At 28.6% G+C, this 20822-nt stretch overlaps 1 protein-coding gene across 1 annotated transcript in view; it reads right to left on the bottom strand.

The window, feature by feature from the left end:
- smid (nuclear valosin-containing protein-like smid) overlaps positions 1 to 20822 on the bottom strand; it is a 52315-nt gene continuing 31493 nt past the window's right edge. Inside the window, exons 9-16 of the mRNA XM_075373798.1 lie at positions 18772 to 19054; positions 15067 to 15766; positions 12760 to 12927; positions 9002 to 9124; positions 7127 to 7333; positions 4783 to 5007; positions 2139 to 2237; positions 1 to 658 (exon numbers count right to left, since the gene is read on the bottom strand). Of these exons, the coding sequence (XP_075229913.1) occupies positions 2157 to 2237; positions 4783 to 5007; positions 7127 to 7333; positions 9002 to 9124; positions 12760 to 12927; positions 15067 to 15766; positions 18772 to 19054 (1787 nt within the window). The 3' untranslated portion in view covers positions 1 to 658; positions 2139 to 2156. The remainder of the gene's footprint in view (positions 659 to 2138; positions 2238 to 4782; positions 5008 to 7126; positions 7334 to 9001; positions 9125 to 12759; positions 12928 to 15066; positions 15767 to 18771; positions 19055 to 20822) is intronic.

Here is a 20822-nt window from a genome sequence, read left to right as displayed (position 1 = left end):
AAAATTTAAGAGTACCGAGTACATTTTTACTGATAGAAAAATACATATTTTTTTGTTGTAATAAATACAAATAAATACTTAAGTGAATAGAGAAAAACACACAATTAAGATTTTTAATTAAACATATTACACTTAGCTATACAGCATCAAATTCCACATAAAAGACTGACTTCTCTTCAACTACACAGTTAATACTTTACTCAATTACATATTACTCGTTCATTATTATCACGTATGTTCATTTTGTATTAGATATATGTACAAAATAATATAGAAAAGAAGAAGTGTGTATATTGATATTTCCTTAATACTACCCATATGTCTACAGCATTTTACAACCTACTCTATTTACATCAGGTATCAGGTAAATAATGACAAGGAATTAAAAAAAAATGGAATGGCCAAGATACGTCATCAAACAAATCAGTATTTTGTATATTCCATATTTACAATTTATCAATAAGAATGAGAAACAGCTGTTCATAAGCTGGTAACAGCTACAAGCCGTTAATTTTTTTTTACAAACGATTTTTAAAATTAATATGTTTAATACTAATAAGTCTTTTCAAATTAAATCTTAAAAAATTACACTTTAAAAATCAACTAAACCACACTGAAGTTCTAAACCAATAGTGATTAAATTTGCAGCAGTCGAACACTGTGAACAAAGACAACAAAACAAATATATTGAAAATAATAATTTTAAAACATTTAATACACATCTACATAGAATACGCAGCATTTATCAGTTTAACTAAAACTAGTAAAAGAGAAAAATAAAATAAAATGTATATTAGAATTATTTCCTGAACCTACCTACAATTGGATTTAACTTTAAGTCTGGATTAAAAAATACTTCTGATTACATAGAAATTTATTTTAATGAACTGATACTTTTCAATTCTTCTCTAATCCTGGGATAAACAAAAATAATAAAAATTGGTACTTATAGCCCGTCGACTAACAAATTGCAAACTTTTGTGTTATTGATAATATTACCCGATATAATCATTATATTACCATCTATATTTATTTTATAGATATAATTTAACCAAACTGAACGAACCTACGCTCGCTAACCTTGACAATTAACACAGTAATGTTTAAGTATTTAAATAATAAGTTCAGTAATTATAGCAATTATTTATTAGTTAAATAATCAAAATATTACTGTTAATTAGTTGAGGTTAGAGAGTAGGTTAAGTTTGGTTAATTTATATCTATAATTCTAGGCAATAATGCTTATATTTTAATATGTAAAATATGTGAACTGTGAAGTATTTTCAAAGTTACGGGATATCATTATGATTATGGTTAACGGGGTAATATGTAAGTACCTAAAAAACATTTTTGACAACACAACAAATTTTTTTAAAAATAATTTTTGACTATCCAGAAGTTTAAATTAACAGAATTTAGATGAATGATGTCCATTTTAGTATATTAAAGAATCAATCACATTTAAGGGCTCAGCAAAGATTTAAACCTTATCAGAAGTATTAATATCAATACTTTATATAAATAAATTGTAATGACAAAACATCATTAAAATCAATCTGATAAATTAGCAGACCTTGATGATCGACATCAAATTCAAACTAGTGCAGTTAAAATTTGTAGGAATGCCAGATGCCATTAAAACATTAACGTCTAATCAAGCTGATATAAGAATAGCATTATAGTTTTAGAAAATCTGTGTTAAACAATCAGGAAAACAAAATTTTATTCAAATTTATTTTCAAATTTCTACAAAATTTAACAAAAATAAATAATTTTAACATATAAAACAGCGATCTAATGGCAAATTACAACAGTAATAATAAATGTAACATTAAAAGATTTTTTAAAAAAAAGGTAACAATAATAAAAAAAAGTCAATAAAACAGGATAACAACTTTTTAAATCTAACTGTATAATTACTGCCTGAAAATTTAGAATAAAAAAATAAAATCAAGTTATTTGGACACAGATAGAAATTCCTTTTTCTGGCAACATAAAGAAAAATCAGCGATGGTACACTTCAGTAAATATTCTTATCTTTAAGACAATCTTACCCCCTTAATTTAAATTAAAAAATAAAACAATTAAACTACACAGCCAAGTAATGAAACAAATGTTCAATATAAAAATATACCTACCAAACAAAAATAATTAATTTACTCTGACACTTCCATATTATTTACATTTTGTGGGATTACAGCATACTGTGATCTTAGTTTTTCATAATGTTCTTGGTCCTAAAAAAAAAAACAAGAAAAGTATTTTTTCATTAATAAAATATTAAAAATATATCACTCTACACAAACTCATACTAAGAAGCTGAAAGCAAACTTTATAACGGTAAATAAACTATCTTAACTCTTTCTTCTTATGAAAAGCATATAAATTTGTTATTCAAGTTGATGAGTTCAACAGCTGTTTTTTATGATATATTTTTTCTTTCTAATTGTATTATTAGTCTAAATCAATCACTAAAGGATGTAACTTAAATATTAAGTATAAATACATTAATAATAAAATACTCTTTAAACATTATTATTCTACACATACACCATTTTAAGACTGAATAAATTTTTTTTTCTGTAGGGCATTTTTATCATTATTTTTTGGACAGCCTCCGTAGTACTAAACTAACACAAATAAAGTGGAAAATAAATAAATGAAAAATATGTTTTATCTGTGAAAGATCTTGGTTTACAAAAGTTTTTATGGACCTGGTAAGCAAAACGAATCCTCACCAGTTAAGAAATATATCTTAATGCCTTAAATAAAACTAATAAGAAACATATTAATTCATGGAATAAAAGTAAATTTATCTGTCACTGTTCTAGACTGTATACACAGATGTGGATTTCACCATCCACCCAGTTAAATATGTTTTCTGCTCCCCATTGCTTTTGGCATATTACATAACATACAGTGCAACTGGCATCATCTTTCCTTCATTCACTTACCTTTAATTACTAATTACTCTTAACGACATTCATTCTTAAACACACCTGAACTATATTTTTTTTTATAAAAGCTTTAGAGAACATATTAAAAAGTGAAGTGGACTTCTTCTATGGCTGTAAGTCACTGTTAAATTTCACATATGTTAGTAATAACATGTATGAGAAAGATGTTAAAGCCTGAGAAAAATGTTAAAGAATTGCAATTATTCTATTGTTTTTGTTATTTACACTCACCAGCTGTTGTACACAAATAAAAAACACTTTAATTGAAAATTATGTTTACCCATTTGTACTAACTGCTCTTCCTAATTTTTAACTTTCCCATCTATATAGCAGCTACAGCTGTATAGAAGGGAAAGTATGGTGAAAAATTGGGCATATCTGGTTTTCAGAGAATCTTGACAAACTGACTCCTAAGGACCCCAGAAAACAGAAAAAATCTTTACCCACTCACCATATCAAGCTAGAACTAATAAAAAATTATGTAAAAGCAATAAAGAAGGATAGTCTTGGATTTCTGTACATCAGGCAGAAATTTCTGAATGTAAGCGAGGGAAAAATTAAAGAAGGAATGTTTGTTAGTCCTAAAATAAGAGAGTTAGTCAAAGATGATGTATTTAACTCAAAGTTAAATAATGTAGAAAGTTCAGCTTGGGCTTCATTTAAAGATATTTGCAAAAATTTTCTGGGCAAACAAAAATTCGACAATTACCACGATATTGTTAATCAACTTCTTACTTCATTCAGAATTATGGGATGTAATATGTCTTTGAAAATCCTCTACTCACATCTAGTTTTTTTCCCAGATAACCTCAGAGACGTAAGTGATGAACACTGTGAATGTTTCCACCAAGACATTTCGGTGATAGAAAGCCGCTATTATAAAGAGAAATGGAATACTAACATGCTAGCCGATTACTGTTGGAAATTCATTTGGGATGTGCCTGAGGCTATTTATAAAAGAAAGCATCAGCAAAATCATTCTAATACAGGTATGACCATGCAAAATTAAAAATTTTACAGATTTTAACCATATTTTCCCTTAATTTTTTTTAACCATAGGGTGACAGACAAATTGTATTCACAGATCTGTAATGTATGCAAAAAAGCAATTCAAGAAATGCTATCACACTTAAAGAAACATTTTTTTTTTTGTCTATCAGTGTAATTAAAAAAATCAATAACTTTAGTAACACTTCTGCATAAGCTATTGAATGTTAAAATGAGGAGTTAAAAAAAAGATATGAAATAAACTTAAATTTTATAATGAATTTCTTACATGAAGTTTTATTTTTTAGAAGGCATTTAACTGTCTAGGCATTTAACATTTCTAAGCTAGAAAGAAGTCAGCAAAAAAATTATCTTTAAATATAAAAGAGCTTGAAAAATGGCAAGACTTCATATATAAAGAATTCTTTAAAGTAGCATAATTTCTAAAACAAGTAATAATCAATAATCATGTCTTTTTAAGTTTATTTTAGGGTTAATATTTTTTCTTCACATTAGTAAAGCAAATATAAAATAAATAAACATGAACAAGGGATTAGAACACCAGTATTTTGCTAAATAAAGATAAAGAAAAAATTCAACTAATTTTGTTTAGGTTGGTAGTTTGAAAAATATTCATTAGTAAATAATATGACAAAATAAGTTAGAGGACATTTTACTAACCTTAATAAGATATTTAGGTTTAATTATGTCACACTGAAGATTCTTTGTCTTAACACTTTTCATTCATAAAACCATAATTCAACTTTTAATAATTAACCAAAATTAGAAATCAATTACCTAAACAACAAAGTAATGAGTAATAATACAAACAAGTTACCTTTTCTGATACAGATGGCCTTATTTTCTGCAGAGCAGCCATAAAATGTCTAGCAGCAACACAAACAGGTCCTGCACCATTGTTTGCCATATACTCTTTCAATGATTCCATACCAGCTTCACGTACCAGTGAAGAGAGATCAGCTCCAGTATAACCATGACACAATTCACTATGACCGATAGTCTCTAGGTTAACATCTTCGTGTATTAACGGTTTGGTTCCATTCTATATGAGAAAGTGATAAAGATACATTAAAACTCAATAGTGTATATGTATATAAATACACAAGGTATCACAGTTTAAAAGTACTCCAATATTAAATGCAAATACTTTAGGGAAAGATTTTTAAGGCTATAATTAGTCAATAATGTAATCTATCTGAAACAGAACAGTTTTCGTAGCTCCTAAAGCCTACTCCTTTTCTAATGCTTCCATTTATTTTAAATTCTAAATTAAGCATATTCTCAGTTAATGAAAATTAGATTTCTCTAATTTTAAATGAAAATAAAAATGATAAAATTAATGCTGAAATCTTAATTAACTATAAATTATAGTTAATTATAATTTTCATTTATCATTCATTAATAGTATTACCACATGAATAACGTGAAAATTATGTGACGGTAAAAATTATTTCTAGGAATATTAAAAATCTATACACATGTAAAAAAAATTCTTTGAAAAAAGCAAGTACGGACCAAGAAGCTCTTTTTGTAAACAGTGACTACTTAACCTTCAGATAATCTAGGTCAGTGAGCTAAGTCAGTTTTCCAAATCGAGATTTAAATTTTTGTTTTGTAATTGTACTAATCAGTTGGCATAATTACCATTTCATTAGCTTTAATTGAATAAGATTAGCTACACTGGAATAACAGAATTTTAGTACTAAAAAAAATAACAAGTTTTTATGCTTAAATGTTTATGGAGAAGTAAGAATACCACTATGTCAATCAGAAGTTCCATACGAGATTTCTAAGTTTCCACTACTTACTCATCAACAGTTACAAAAGCTGAACATAAAATCTGGAAATATGAGAGGCAATTGAGATGCTCCACAATCAGATAGGCGTAGAACTAGTTGTACTTTAGAAAACAGACTATCCGTTTTACAGAATTAATAAAGAACCTTGATGCATCGACCAAAAAGGCTTCCATTACCCAGAAAATACTAAGAATATGTTTAGGAAAGATTTTAAAACAGTTGACGTTTAAGTGTCATTGACCAATCATAAAGTGCCTTCATGCACTTTATGAAGATTTTGACAAAAGAGTGGCATTTTTTCAAGATATTTGTGATGAAACAGATACACAATTCTCTAACTCAGTAATATGGTCTAATAAAGCATTCTTAAAAATAAATGACCTAAGTAAATTGTCATAATTGTATTAAATGATCTTATGAACATGCTCATGTTATGGAGAAGGAACTTAGTGTGCCTAAAGTACTACATTTTGCATAGGATCACATAAAAAATGAAAAGAATTGATTCTTAATTTCTTTCATACAAGTATAACAAATATAAGAGTATAAAATATCTTAGATGATGCATAACGTTATTATTTCTAAGCATAAACAACCCTGTACTTAATAAAAACCTTGTCCATTTGACAGTAAGATGAACTCATGCGACAGTTAATTCGGTTTTTTTATAAATGATAGCATATAATTACATACACTATAAATATAGATGCACGTACCCCCTCTACGAATAATGAGACCTTGCCGATGGTGTGGGGGCTTGAGTTCTCAGTGATAAGGAGTAGCTGGACAGAAGCTGCAACCATATTGGAGTAGTATCTGTTGAGAACCAGACTTTCTTGAAGAGGGAATGAAGCTAGTGGAACGCTATGAAAAATTGGTTGAAGTTGAAGGCAGCTATGTAGAAAAGTAGTAAAGAAACGTACTTTTTATGCATAAGTATAAAATCTCTTCATTTTTTTTTTTCAAAATAGACATTACTTTTAAAAAATATGTATAAACATTTACATTAACTGATATTCATTACTAAGAAATATTCCATCAATTATACAGAACATTATAATTATTAACAGTCCATGATACACATACAAACAAGTAATTTCATATACAACTTATTCCATCAATAATTATACAAATAAGAATAACCAAGATTGATGATTTTGATATACAAGCCCTGTTCTTAATGGTTCAATCAATAATCACAATTAAAATGATTGTAGATAATTATAACAATAACATTAACATTTTTTTTCTTTAACATTTTTTATTATTAACATTAACATTTTTAAACAAACAATATCAGTTAAAAGAATAACTATATGTATGTATATGTTATAACAATAACATTAGATTATATGTATATACCTTAGTTAACGCTTTAAGAATATCAACACGATCAGAAGGTGAAGGTAATCCAACAAATAATATTTTATCTAGACGACCTGGTCTCAATACAGCAGGATCAATTATATCTGGTCGATTTGAGGCAGCCATAATAAATACACCGTTGCGTCCTTCAACACCATCCATTTCAGTTAACAGCTGGTTTACTACACGCATACTGGAACCACCCTGTAGCAAAGACAATACTACCAATAACCTATTGGCACACTATTTTACATACACAATTCTAGACATCCATTATTTTGAATAAGTGTAAATAAAATTAATGGCTAATGTTTCACCAGGAATTATCAATCGCAACTCTCCAGAACATGACAAATTATTTCATCTTCACCATCAATATTTTATTATTTTCACTTATATGTCTAAAAATTTGAATCCGACAATCCCTCAAGAAAAGTAACCAATCTCCCCCCCCCCACATCAACACATCAATTAATTTCACTGCTTCATACAATCATCACCACTTGCAAAAAAAAAGCATAACTGGAATTTAGATCAAAATACAGTATAACCAATAAATACACTACATTTAAGATTTTCTGTTATATTACCCCTTTATTTGCATCGTAAAACAAAAGGTATTTCTGGCTAGAACTAGAAAATCCAGTTAGTTAATCAGCTGCTTTGTAAGCTAATTTTTTCAATCATGCATACTTTCAGTTCAATTGCAGTGTACATGACTAAAATAAAAATTGCTTGCTTTAACGATTTTTATTTTACACGCTACTTGATAGAAATAATCAAGTTTTAAAACATATTAAATCTTGTGTTTACATACAAAACTTCTACCAATCATAATAAATTGCATTCTTAATAAAGCAGTTTTAATGTTATATAACTTCTATAAATTTGAAGTATATTAATTAATACCTACACATTCATTACGTAATATTTATTTAAGGTTTAGTTATATTAATATTTAATAGGTTTCAGCATAAATTAAAAAAATGTATCTACTTTTAAGTTTATTTTCAATGTGATGGTCATTCTGAAAAACAATTGTTATGTTATCTCTTAATACAGTAGGAAATTTTTCTGTACTAAACTATAAGTTTTAACCAAAATATTACAGTACAAACATAGCTGTAATTAACTTCAATTACAGACAAGATGAAAAAGGATAGTTAAAAAAAACACAAATTTTATTAAAGTTGTAGGAAACCTAAAACATCTGTTTATTTATCGTAAAATTACTAACACATACCCACATATAAAAAAATAATTCAAACTGTGTATCCCGCCCCCGTCTCTTAAAAAAACTTACCAAAGTGAGATATCACAGTTTTTCATGTTCAACTTTATTGGTAATTTTCTCGTAGAAAGAAGAGAGGTAAATAAACCACTGGACCAATCTCTTACCTTTAGAAAATGTAGTAAATTGCTTTTTGTTTCATTCTTCCAGGACCAATAGTTTTTTAGTTATGACTTTTTCCGTAAACCCTTACAATCACAAAATAGATGTGTGCATAGTAACAAAAATGGCTGCCACAGGAAAACTGCTTAAATAAAAAATTAAAAAAGAATTGTTTTAAGGTCCTGAAACATGTAGGATACAAGTGGGTTAAGTTTAATTTTTTTTTAATTGGTCCAGCCTATGTTTTTTTGGGACACTTCAAATGGACTAACTCTTACATAAAACTTCCTCAGGTAAATTAATAAGTCTAAGTACTTTCAAAAGAGTATATATAATATACAGCAGATTCACAGTTACATTGTCCAATGTATGTATCTCAATTTCTCATCATATGAAAGACATAATTGATGCACTAGCTATAATCATAGAATATTAATATTTAAAATAAAATTTTATTTTATTTTTATAAATAAACTTACATCACCAGATTCTGATCTCTTAGGACAAAGTGCATCTAACTCATCAAAAAATATTACACATGGCTGGGAATTTCTTGCTCGCATGAAACACTGTCTAACTGCACGTTCACTTTCCCCTACATACTACAAAAGAAAGAATTATAAAACTACAATGTAATTACAAGAAAGAATTATAAATTATAAGTTAGAATTATAAAACAGATAAAATAGTACAATAAATTTAATTTAAAAAATATATATTATATATTTATATATATATTATATTATTATATTATATATATATATATATATCATTTGTTAAGACATGGCTCCGAACGATTCACTCGGCTCCATGTACATTATATATGCCAGCTCCGCACTAGATTCTGGCAGTCTCTACCATCGTTTAAAAACTCATTTGTGTGTGTTACAATTCTAATAGTTCAGTCAAAATTTACACTTCATACAGTTAACATGTAAATTACACATATTCTTCAACAATGTAACGTAGATTAAATTCAATCTGAAATACATTAATATATAATGATCATTATAATTTATGAAAATATACTCTTTAGACATAACTGAACAATGTATTTTACTTACCACAAAATATGAACCAGCAAAATTAATACACAGAATAAAGGACTACACCAAACCAAGGTATGGCACCAAGGCGGTTTTAACTCAACATCATTTTTTTTTTATTACAGTTTAAAATTATTAAAACGATGAAATTTATCTCAGATCTTTACAGTTAAAAAAATTATTTCAAAATTATAGAATTATATATATACATAATATTAGAAATATTAAAATAAAACAGCTGACAACACAATTGTATGGCTTTCCCGTCACGTGGCTTTTTTTCTGATGCACAGCTTACATACACAAAACTTAATTTAAAATATTATCATTTTATTTAAATATAATATTTTTTGTTTACTTAATTCAATGATTAACTAAAGCATGTGCACATACTGTATTTCATTTGCAACAGTTGTCTAGTTAAACAGGTGATCAAGTTTGAAACCCAGCAAGATGAGTTACTTTTTTACACTTTAAAAACTACAACTGTACATCAATGCTACAGTAGAATTCCTTGAGGTAACAGGAGGTACTATTGACGCAGTATACCCATTTAGCCACTAGTTTAGAGCATTTTTTGGGGTGGAGGTATGATTTTAAAAATATTATTTTTTAGAGTTCTAACATTCCACACTCTTACTCATAGAATGTTATTTTTTAATTTTCTGGTGACCCCTTCCTTAGTAGTCCCCACCCGGAGATCCAAACGGGGGATTAGTTTACCTCCAGAATATTTTACCAAGGAAGGCGCCTATATGAAAATGCAGAGTTACACTTTCTTGGAAAAAAGCAACTGTAGTTTTCCATTGCTTTCAGCTGCACAGTACTCAGAAGATTGAGTGATGTTGATATGGCTGTTTAGTCATCCTGACCTTAACACCCTTAACAACTACTGAAAGAGCTGCCTTTTGAAAGAGATTTTTAAGGAGGACATCGTAAGAGGTCTGAGTAAAAAAGATAAGGTAGATAATGTAGAAGAATGGGAGAATATTAAAAAGGAAATTCTTAAATCAGTAGAGGTGAACTTAGACAGAACAACGAGAACTGGTAGGAAACCTTGGATATCAGACGATAAATTGCAGCTGATGGATGAACATAAAAACTATAAATGTGAATGCTAGTGATAAAGAAAGTAAAAGGAAGTAAAAGGAACTATCGACAATTAAGAAATACTATAAACAGGAAGTGAAAACAAGCAAAAGAAGAGTGGATTAAAGAAAAGTGTTCAGAAGTGAAAAGAAAAATGAACATTGGTAAAATAGACAGAGAATACAGGAACGTTAAGGAAAATTTTGGGATAAAAAATTAAAATCGAATAATGTGTTTAACAATAATGGTACACCAATTTATAGTACAAAAGAAAAAGTCGATAGATGGGTGGAATATATTGAAGAGTTATATGGAGAAAATAAATTAAAAAATGGTGTTATAGAGGAAGAAGAGGAGGTTGAAGAGGATGAAAGGGGAGAAACAATACTGAGATCTGAATTTAATAGGGCATTAAAATATCTGAATGGCAGAAAGGCTCCTGGAATAAACGGAATACCTGTAGAATTACTGCACAGTGTAGATGAGGAAGCAATTGATAGATTATATAAACTGGTATGTAACATTTACGAAAAAGGGGAAGTTCCGTCAGACTTCACAAAAGAGTATTATATTCATGATACCAAAGAAAGAAGCAGCAGATAAATGTGAAGAATACAGAACAATTAGCTTAACTAGTCATGCATCAAAAATCTTAATTAGAATTCTGCACAGAAAAATTGAGAGGAGATTGGAAGAAGTGTTAGAAGACCAATTTGGTTTCAGAAAAAATATAGAGACAAGGGAAGCAATTTTAGCAGTCAGATTAATAGTAGAAGGAAGATTAAATAAAAACAAACCAACATAATTGGCATTTATAGACCTAGAAAAGGCATTCGATAACTGAAATAAAATGTTCAGCATTTTAAAAAATTAGGGTACAAATACAGAGATCGAAGAACAATTGATAACATTTACAGGAACCAACATCAACAGTAATAATTGATGAACATAAAAAAACTGTCATAAAAAGAACTAACACTAGATAGGGAATCTTGGAGAGCTGCATCAAACCAGTCAAATGATTGAAGACAAAAAAAATTATTTTTTAATTCTTAACAAATGTCCCTAAGAAAAATTAGGACTTAATTAGGCTGAGGAAGTCCTTGCTCTACAGTCTCACCCCCTTGACTTTTTAAGTTGAAATTTTAATGGCATCAATGCCCCACACACAGAAAGAAGTAATCTCACCGAATTTGGTCAAAATTGGTCCTGAAGTTTTAGAGGTAATAAGGTGATTTGGAGTGCAACAATGAACACACACATGTACATATGAACATCCAGAAAATTTCCATCCAGTTTTTTGGATTCCTTAGGTGACAAAACGTCAAGATCAAGTGAAAACTGCATAAGCCCAAATTGGACCTATTACTCCCTCCTACAGCTATAGCGCTAGGTTGGAAAGTAAAGACTATATGAAAATAATTTTCATTTTTTCTGTAGAAAATGCAAATTTAATTACACAGCATAATTTTTTTCATAAATTCATTTCAATAACAACTTAAGCAAGCTATGACATGAAAATTAAACAATGCATTGTTATGTAATAAACAATGCACATGTGTCAAAATAAACCTTAGCTTCATAAATTATATAATACACAGATTTCACTACTGTAATTTATGCAGAACATTTGCTTACTTATAACAGCAAAAACAGCAAATGCCAGCAAAAAAAAAGAACATTTATGTTTACAATTTTATATAATATGATCACAATAACTACTCAGCTTCTTACTAAATTTAACTTCAAATTAGAATAAATCAGAACTTTATGAGTTATTTAATGTTACAAGTTTGTTGTTACAATATATTAGCAATTTTTCAATGCAGTGTAACAAAATCATCAGTTACAATTGTTAATGCCACAATGTAAAAAAAAAAAACAATATAATTACATAAATTAATTCTAAGAAACGTAACAAATACAATTTCCAATGAACACTATAATACAATTTCAGAAACAATTGGAACTATAAAAAAACTACCAAAAAAATTACACAGTTAAAGCATTTGATAAAAAAAAATATATAATAAATACTATTTGATTTTTTTAAAATTACTTTTATGAAACAAAATAAAAACAAAGATAACATATCTGCTTACCATATTTAATAATTCAGGTCCCTTTACAGAAATAAAATTGATACCGGCTTCATTGGCAATCGCTTTGGCAAGTAATGTCTTCCCGCAACCTGGTGGACCACAAAGTAAGACACCACTTGATGCGCTAAGACCTAATGTTGAAAACGCAGCAGGATATCGAACTGGAGCCTAAAAAATATATGCAAACATATTTAATAATTCAAAATGTAAAATGTAAAGTGATTATTCGTTAAAAAGATAATGATAATAAATAAATAATTTCATAAATGTAAATATTTATGTAGCTCTCTTTCTACCTATACATATATGTGCAGAGTTATTACAAAGTAATGTTACACATTTTTTTAAAAATCAACTAAAAGCCTAGTGCACCTGTGCTGCTCCACACCATTATTATTTCAAAATAATGTTATACATTTAAAAACAAAAACCAGGTTCATTTACAACACGTCTCACTTCCAACCTCTTTGTTTTTCTCTTCCTTTCCTACTAAAGGTAAAATGCAAGCTTAAAACCTGTTTTCAGTCCATTGAGACTTCTACAGGATGGATTGGGCAGTTTTTTTTATTTTGCTCAGGATGGCTTGCAGGTATGTCATCAAGCATCGGCGGATTTTCAAAATTATTTCCTTAAAGTAGTAGCCTTGGAACATTCTTCAAGTAACAAATGATGAGTTTTGAGGAATTCTCACATGAGACTCAAGTTTGGGGGTTTGATGACGCTTGATGATATATATATATAAGATATGTATCTTTGGGTCATTCTGAGCAGAATAAAAAAATCAGCTTGATCCACCCAGTAGACAGATGGGGCACATTAACTACTGTTTACACTACTTAAACACTAAAATCCCTCTTGAATTCTAATGAAATATGATTGTCCAAATGTTTGTGTTACATGTTGGTATTTTTTTTTCTTTTTTTAACTATTTATAGCAAGTTACATGAAGATTTGCATAAAAGGGAAAAAGAGAAAATAGTTCAGAAAAAAGTTAGGTTTTCAATTTTAACAAGTTCACTGCTTTGTAATTATTTGTTTGTTTTGAGATTAAATATACCAATTTACTAAGTAGTAATCTTGATGATCATTATGTGCTCCCTTATCTCAAAAGTTACTTCCTTTTTGTCAATATATATAGTATATAAGTGCTTTGCTATTTCAATATACATATTTATTTTGTTAGGTATAATGTAATAATATACTAATTTTCAGTAATCTTTTTTTATCCGAACATAAACAATATCTTACTTTATTTTTGAATACAACTTCTGTAAATAAAGAATTGCATAACATGATTTCCATGAGCTAAGAATAACTTAATATTCGACCAAATCTATTCTGTAAAAAATTAGTTAATTTATCTAGTCAGATGGTTCAGAGTACAATAGTCGCAATATTGTAACAAAAAAATAATATATTTCCTTGTAATAAAAATTAGAAAGAATTTCTACTGAAAAACTAACTAATCCTAACAAAATAAACAAGATCATCCTCTATCAAATTTTAAGTTTGTTTCATTCGCTTGTTTTAAAAAACAAGCAAATCATTTCCTCCTCATAACTTTATAAATAAGGAAACTAACAGCCTTCTTCCTATTCATGTAAATTTAAATAAGTTGTTACAATTCAGTTGGCCTTGTTAACAGCTGATATTTTACATTAATAACGCAACAATGTACCTAATTCTAATATTGTTTAGTGCAAATTTACACTTCATACAGTTAACGTGTACATACAGTAAACTACATACATTCTTCCACAATGTAATACAAATTAAATTAAAATGTGGAACATATAATGATCATTACAACTTATGAAAATATATTGTTTAAACATAACTGAACATGTATTTTATATACAATAAATATGAGCCAGCAAGGTTAATAGGCAGAATTAATACACCTAACCAAGGTATGGCACCAAAGCAGTTTTTATTCGAACACATGGGTACAAAAAATGTTTGTATAAATCCACTTATGTACCATCAATTCATTTGTTACAAATCTAGTTTTAATAACCTACATAAATTGTGACATATTATATAATACATAACAAAAAATCAAAGTTGTGATAAGCATTACACTAAATTAAATGTAAATCCTAAATCCTTTCTTCATGTGACCTAACAAGTTTGAAGAATAAACTATGAAAAAATCACTAATGATTTGCAATGTAATAAAAAAAATAAAAGAAAGCAATCATAACTTGTTTCTATCTCTACACAACTGATACAATAAGAATTACCAAAGACACAGAGTTGCTAGCATAGCAACAAATGTGTTTAAGTTAGATATAAATAAATAATTACCAAAATTGTCATTTGGAGTTCATGTCTAATATCCTTAAGTGATCCAATATCATCCCATGAAACATCAGGAACAGTAGCAAATCCTTCTCTTTTAGCCGAAGGTTGAATAAATTTTAAAGCAACTTTAAAATCACATTCTTCAATAACCAAGGATTTTAACTGTTCAGACGTTAACGGCTGACTCCAATGAAGTAATGAACTGACTTTAATAACCTCAATAACTTTTTTTTTTTCCTCATTTTTAACATCACACTCTTCATCTTCTACATTTATGACATCAGTATCATCAATTTTACTCTCATTATTCAAGATAATCTCATCAGCATTTTTATTATTTACTTCATTAATACTCTCAATTGCAACACTCTCATCTAAACTTGTATTATTCTTATTTTCATCTTTTTCTTTGCCTTCATCAGGTAAAATTTGTATCTCTTCACCATTTTCAAGAACACTATAAGTTTCTGTCTTTCTTTTTTTGGCTTCTGGTTCACCCATATCTGGTTCAACAACTGCATCTATAACTGGTATCTGTTTTTCTAATGTACTATCACTGTTACTATTATCTTTATGTGCTACAACACTCATTTCTTCATCTTTTGTACTTAATGTGATATCAATTTCATTTGTTTCTATCCTATTTTGATCTACCCTGTTATTTGCTAAATCACTTTTGTCATCTCTTTTTTCACCAAACAATCTGAAAAGCACAATTAAATTAATAAGAAAATTATTTTTAAAAAACATAAGTAATTAACCAAAATTATTTAATAATATTAATTTAATTAGATAATTTTTTAACAAAAGGGAAATATTAAAATAAAACAATTAACCACTTCACTTTTTCTCATTTGGAAAGTTTATATAAATGATAAAGGGAAGAAAGCAACAATGTAAAAAAATTAAGTTTTTTAAATCACAGAAACTTTGAAAAGTCAGTACAAAAACTACAGAGTGATTCAAAGAAATGAGAAATTTTAAAAATTGAATAACGTTAATGAAAATTTTTTTTAGAAAATGAATTTTATTTCATGTAATTGTACAAATGTTGCCATTTTAGGAAACATACATTTTAGTTTATTTTTTAAAGATGACATCTTGCAGGTGACCTCCTCTTCTACGTAAACACTCACGAAGTCTCTTCGTTAAATTGTTCATGGTTTGATGTAACATCTCAACTGGAATTTCCGCAATTGCTTCTCAGATCTTTGCCTTCATTTCTTCCGTTGTAGCAGGTCTACTGTGGAACACTTTGCTTTTAAGGTGACCCCACAAAAAGTAATCGCAAGCTGAGAGATCAGCCGATCTGGGAGGCCATCTAATGTCAATATTTCGTGAAATGACACGTTGTCCAAACAATCGGCGTACAGCTGCCATCAATATTCGTGCAGTATGTGACGTTGCTCCGTCTTGTTGAAACCAGGCTGTGTTAAGAATTGGTGGAAATCTCTTTTGTTGTTCCACAACAAAGGTTTCAAGCAAGGCTACGTAATGAGCCAACGTCACTGTAATCGCAAGACCATTGTCATCCTCAAAAAAATAAGGGCCTATAACACCGTAATATGACATAGCACACCACACGGTCACTTTCTGGCTGTGCAACGGACGCTGGTGTAGCTGCGTAGGATTTTCTTGTGCCCAGTATCTGAAATTTTGCTTGTTAACAAATCCACTGAGGTGGAAATGCGCTTCGTCTGACATCCCCAGTTCGTGAACAAACTCTTTGTTATCATTTATCTTCTGAAGCATTACATTACAGAATTGTGCTCGCACAACTGCATCGTTTGGTTTCAGTTCCTGGATGATCTGCAACTTGTATCGATGGAATTGCAAGTCCCTCACTAACATTCTTCGAACACTTGAACTATACAATTGTAAAGATGCTGAGAGACGACGGATTGACCGATGTGGACTTCGTGTGACAGCATCTTGTAAAGCTTGAACATTCTGTGGTGTACAGACGGTTCCCTCACGGCCTGGAGGTTTCTTTTTCATTGCCGAACCAGTTTCCTCAAAATTAGATATCCATGTTTTAATTGCATGTGCTGATGGAACACGGTTGTGCCGTCCCAAATTAAAATGACGGCAAAATTCTCTACGCACTCCCTCCACACTGTCATTGTTTTTGTAAAACGCTTTGATAGCAAATGCATGTTGCGCACCACTCCAAGGATCCATGACAACTAAATGGCAGGTTAGATTAGAGAGGCTGGCGCCACTTATCAAATGGTACCAATCGCCCACGGCTACCAACACAAATTTCAAAATGTCCCGTTTCTTTGAATCACCCAGTATAATTATTATCAATTTTCAAACTTCAGAGGTCTTCAAGTTCCGAGTTCAGCGAGTAGGCTGTAAAAATGAGTTTTAAATAGAACTTAAGAACAATAATATAACATGACTAAGCCTCATTTCTGGATAAAATATTTATCATTTGGCAGTTATGGAAAATGTGTTTTATATAGCATGAAGCTGTACTGTTTTCACTGACCTACAAAATACTTTTGATAGTGTCCCATTAACAAACCTTTGGGATCACATGAAAGATCAAAGTCTTTCTATTAATGGCCTATTATAATCCTATTATATATAAATTTACTTATATACAAACACCAAATAATTATAAATTCAATGAAAAAACAAAAGGAGGTGTTATTGTAGAGCAAACATGTTCTCAATCCTTCAGTGTTAGTAAAGGAATGAGGCAGATTGTTCATCGTCAACTCTGTTGTTTAAGGTATTTAGTTCTTATGTAATATACCATCAAATGTCAAAGAACATGTATCCAGCTGGGCGACAATGAGGGTAAACTAGTCAGTGAAGAATGTAAAATATATGTTAAAAAAAATGTAATAAAAATGAAATGGAAAAAGATGAATGGAATGAAATAAAATTTATGCATGTTTTAGACGCACATAAATTTGTTTCAGATGGTCAAAAATTTATAAAGAGATTATAGACACTGATACATCTATAAAGTTGCCAGAAACATTCCTGGAATCCATTTCAGTCCGCAGCTGCTTCATCACATTGGCCATCAGAATTTTTGTATCTCTTACCTTCAAAGCATTTTTGAAGTGAGGATACAAGTAAAAATATTCTATCATATTAGGTACTCTTTGACAAACATGGCATCAACATGTACGTGCATTCTCACACAAAAATCTATTATTTTTTTTTTATTTTATCATTTTATTCAGTGTATTAATATTGTTAAATTTTTTTAATACCCTTTAAAAGTAAACTATTTTCATTTCTTACATTACAAATTACAGTAATAAGTATAGTATTCTCTCTCTCTCTCTCTTTCTCTCCCTTTCTGGTCAGCAATTTTCCACAGACAGGCGCACAGGAAGTGGTGCAAAAGTGGGTTCATGACCTACCAAAAGCCCTTCTTCTTGGAAGAAATACGCAAACTTGTGGACCACTGGATCAAACACATTGTCAAGGGAGGCAGCTACATAGAAAAATGAAATACAAGTTGAACCCCTACCTTTGTGCAAAAAAACTGTAGAACAAAAGTAGATAATTTTTTACTTGTCCTTTTATTTTATTCAGTCATGTCATGAATTTTTGACACAAAAACATTTAGTACAATGTTTCAAAATTTGTAATATATAATCAAATGATATAGGCAATAAAAATATAATGATAGTATATAATAAAAATTAGATTATCACATGAATTTAAATACAAAATCTTTACCTTTGAACAGCAGCCATAGCTGCTTCAGTAAGCAGAGATTTTAAATCAGCACCAACATAACCAGGTGTGCTAGCAGCAATATCATCAAAAGAAACTGACTCTGATACACGAAGTTTTGAAGATAAAAGCTGTAAAATTTCTTTTCTAGCTGTTCTGTCTGGTATACCAAGACAAACTTCTCTATCAAATCGTCCAGCACGACGTAATGCAGGATCAATTGAATCAGGACGATTTGTTGCACCAATAATTAATACTTTATTTCCTCCTGGTGTAGTTAAAAGCTCTACGGCATTAAAAATAACTGACATTAATAACATGAATGTTTATTAATATCAAAAATGTGAATGTGTGTATGTATATATATGCGTGTGCATTACAAGATATAAACTTATTCAGCCACTCCACAAGTACAGAAATAAAGAACACTCTTCCTTACTTTTCTCTTTCCATCAAAGTGCTTTTAAACCTAAGCCCATCTTCAGTAATAAAAATTATTTATTTTTTCTCTTTTCACATTTACATTTTTGATAAGTTAAAATTTTTAGAACAAATATTTATTCAGTCAATAATTTTTTTTTTTTTTAATTTTATAACTTTAATACTTAAAATTTCCTTTACATTTTATCTAATATTAATACAGTACTGTATTGATTATATGATTTATTTATTTAAAGTTTCTTGTCAACGTATTACCAACTTAAATAATATTTATAAGAATGCCCCCATCAAATTCTCTCTGCAGATAGATTCATTAGGTTGAATTTACATTTATATTTGTACATGTAAAATCTTTCTAAAATTTCTAATTTTTTATTATTCCTTTCATGTTCAATGTTTACTTTTTCAATTATTTCTAAATTATCTTCCAAACTAGTTACATATGTTTGTTAATTATTAAATGGTCTGCAACATTTGAGAAAACTATTTTTTTATTTTTAAATGACCTGACATGTTTATTAAATCTATATTTAAATGATCTATTTGTTTTTCCAATATATATTTTTTTCAAAATTATTGCATTTTATTTTATAAATACCAGAAGAATCATATTTAGTTTTTACTACTTTATTATTATAAAATTTTAAATGTTTTATTATATGATTACCAGGTTTTTAAGCAGGTTTATATTTTTTATCACTATAAGTACTAATTAAGTTTTCTATAATTTTATCTGTGTAGGAGTAGTTTATATAAATATTTTCATTGTTTACATTTTCATTTATGGAATTTAATGTAGTGTTGTTTATTTTATTGAGGTATTTTGAATTATATTTTTTATATACATATTATCAATCAATGAGGTATATCATATCCATTTTTTACAGCTATATTCTTTATATTATTTATTTCATTATACAATTCTTGTTTATAGATTGTGCATTTTATTGCTCTATTTATCATGTTTATAAATATTAATTTTTTGAGACCAAAGATGGTTGGAATTTTTATTTCTAATAATTTCATTTGAGATAGGTTTTTTATATACTCCAGTTATTATTTTATTATTTCCATTTATTTTAATATTTATATCTAAATATTTTATTTTTCAGTTATGTTCTATTTCATATGTAAATTTCAATGTTTCATGAAAAGAATTTAATTTGTTTAAATTTATTTCGTGTTCATTATTTATACTTGGTTCATATATAACTAAAAGATCATCTACGTATCTGACTAATAATAAAATTTTATGCACATAATTTATACCATATGCAATTCTACTTTCAAACTCTTGTAGATAAATCTCTGACATTACTGCAGATAAGGGAAAACCCATAGATAAGGTGTTTTCTTGTGTATAACATGTACCATTAACATCAAAATAATTTTATTTACAAATGTATCTAATTATTATATATAAATTTTTGGTCTCACCTGTAATGGTCTCATAGGGATACCTTCTTTACATAATTTAGGCTTTATGTAATTATGTATTAATATAATTTGCTTCTTTATGTAATTTATATAATTCTTTTGCAATTCTTAGAATTTTTTAAAAAAGATTTTTAAAAAATCAATGACCTAACTAAAAGAATTCGAAGAATTACAAA

The sequence above is a fragment of the Lycorma delicatula genome, chromosome 8 (assembly GCF_047948215.1).
Source record: "Lycorma delicatula isolate Av1 chromosome 8, ASM4794821v1, whole genome shotgun sequence".
Classification (NCBI taxonomy): domain Eukaryota; kingdom Metazoa; phylum Arthropoda; class Insecta; order Hemiptera; family Fulgoridae; genus Lycorma; species Lycorma delicatula.
Note: the sequence above shows the minus strand (reverse complement) of the source record. Positions and strands in the feature narration are given on the sequence as shown.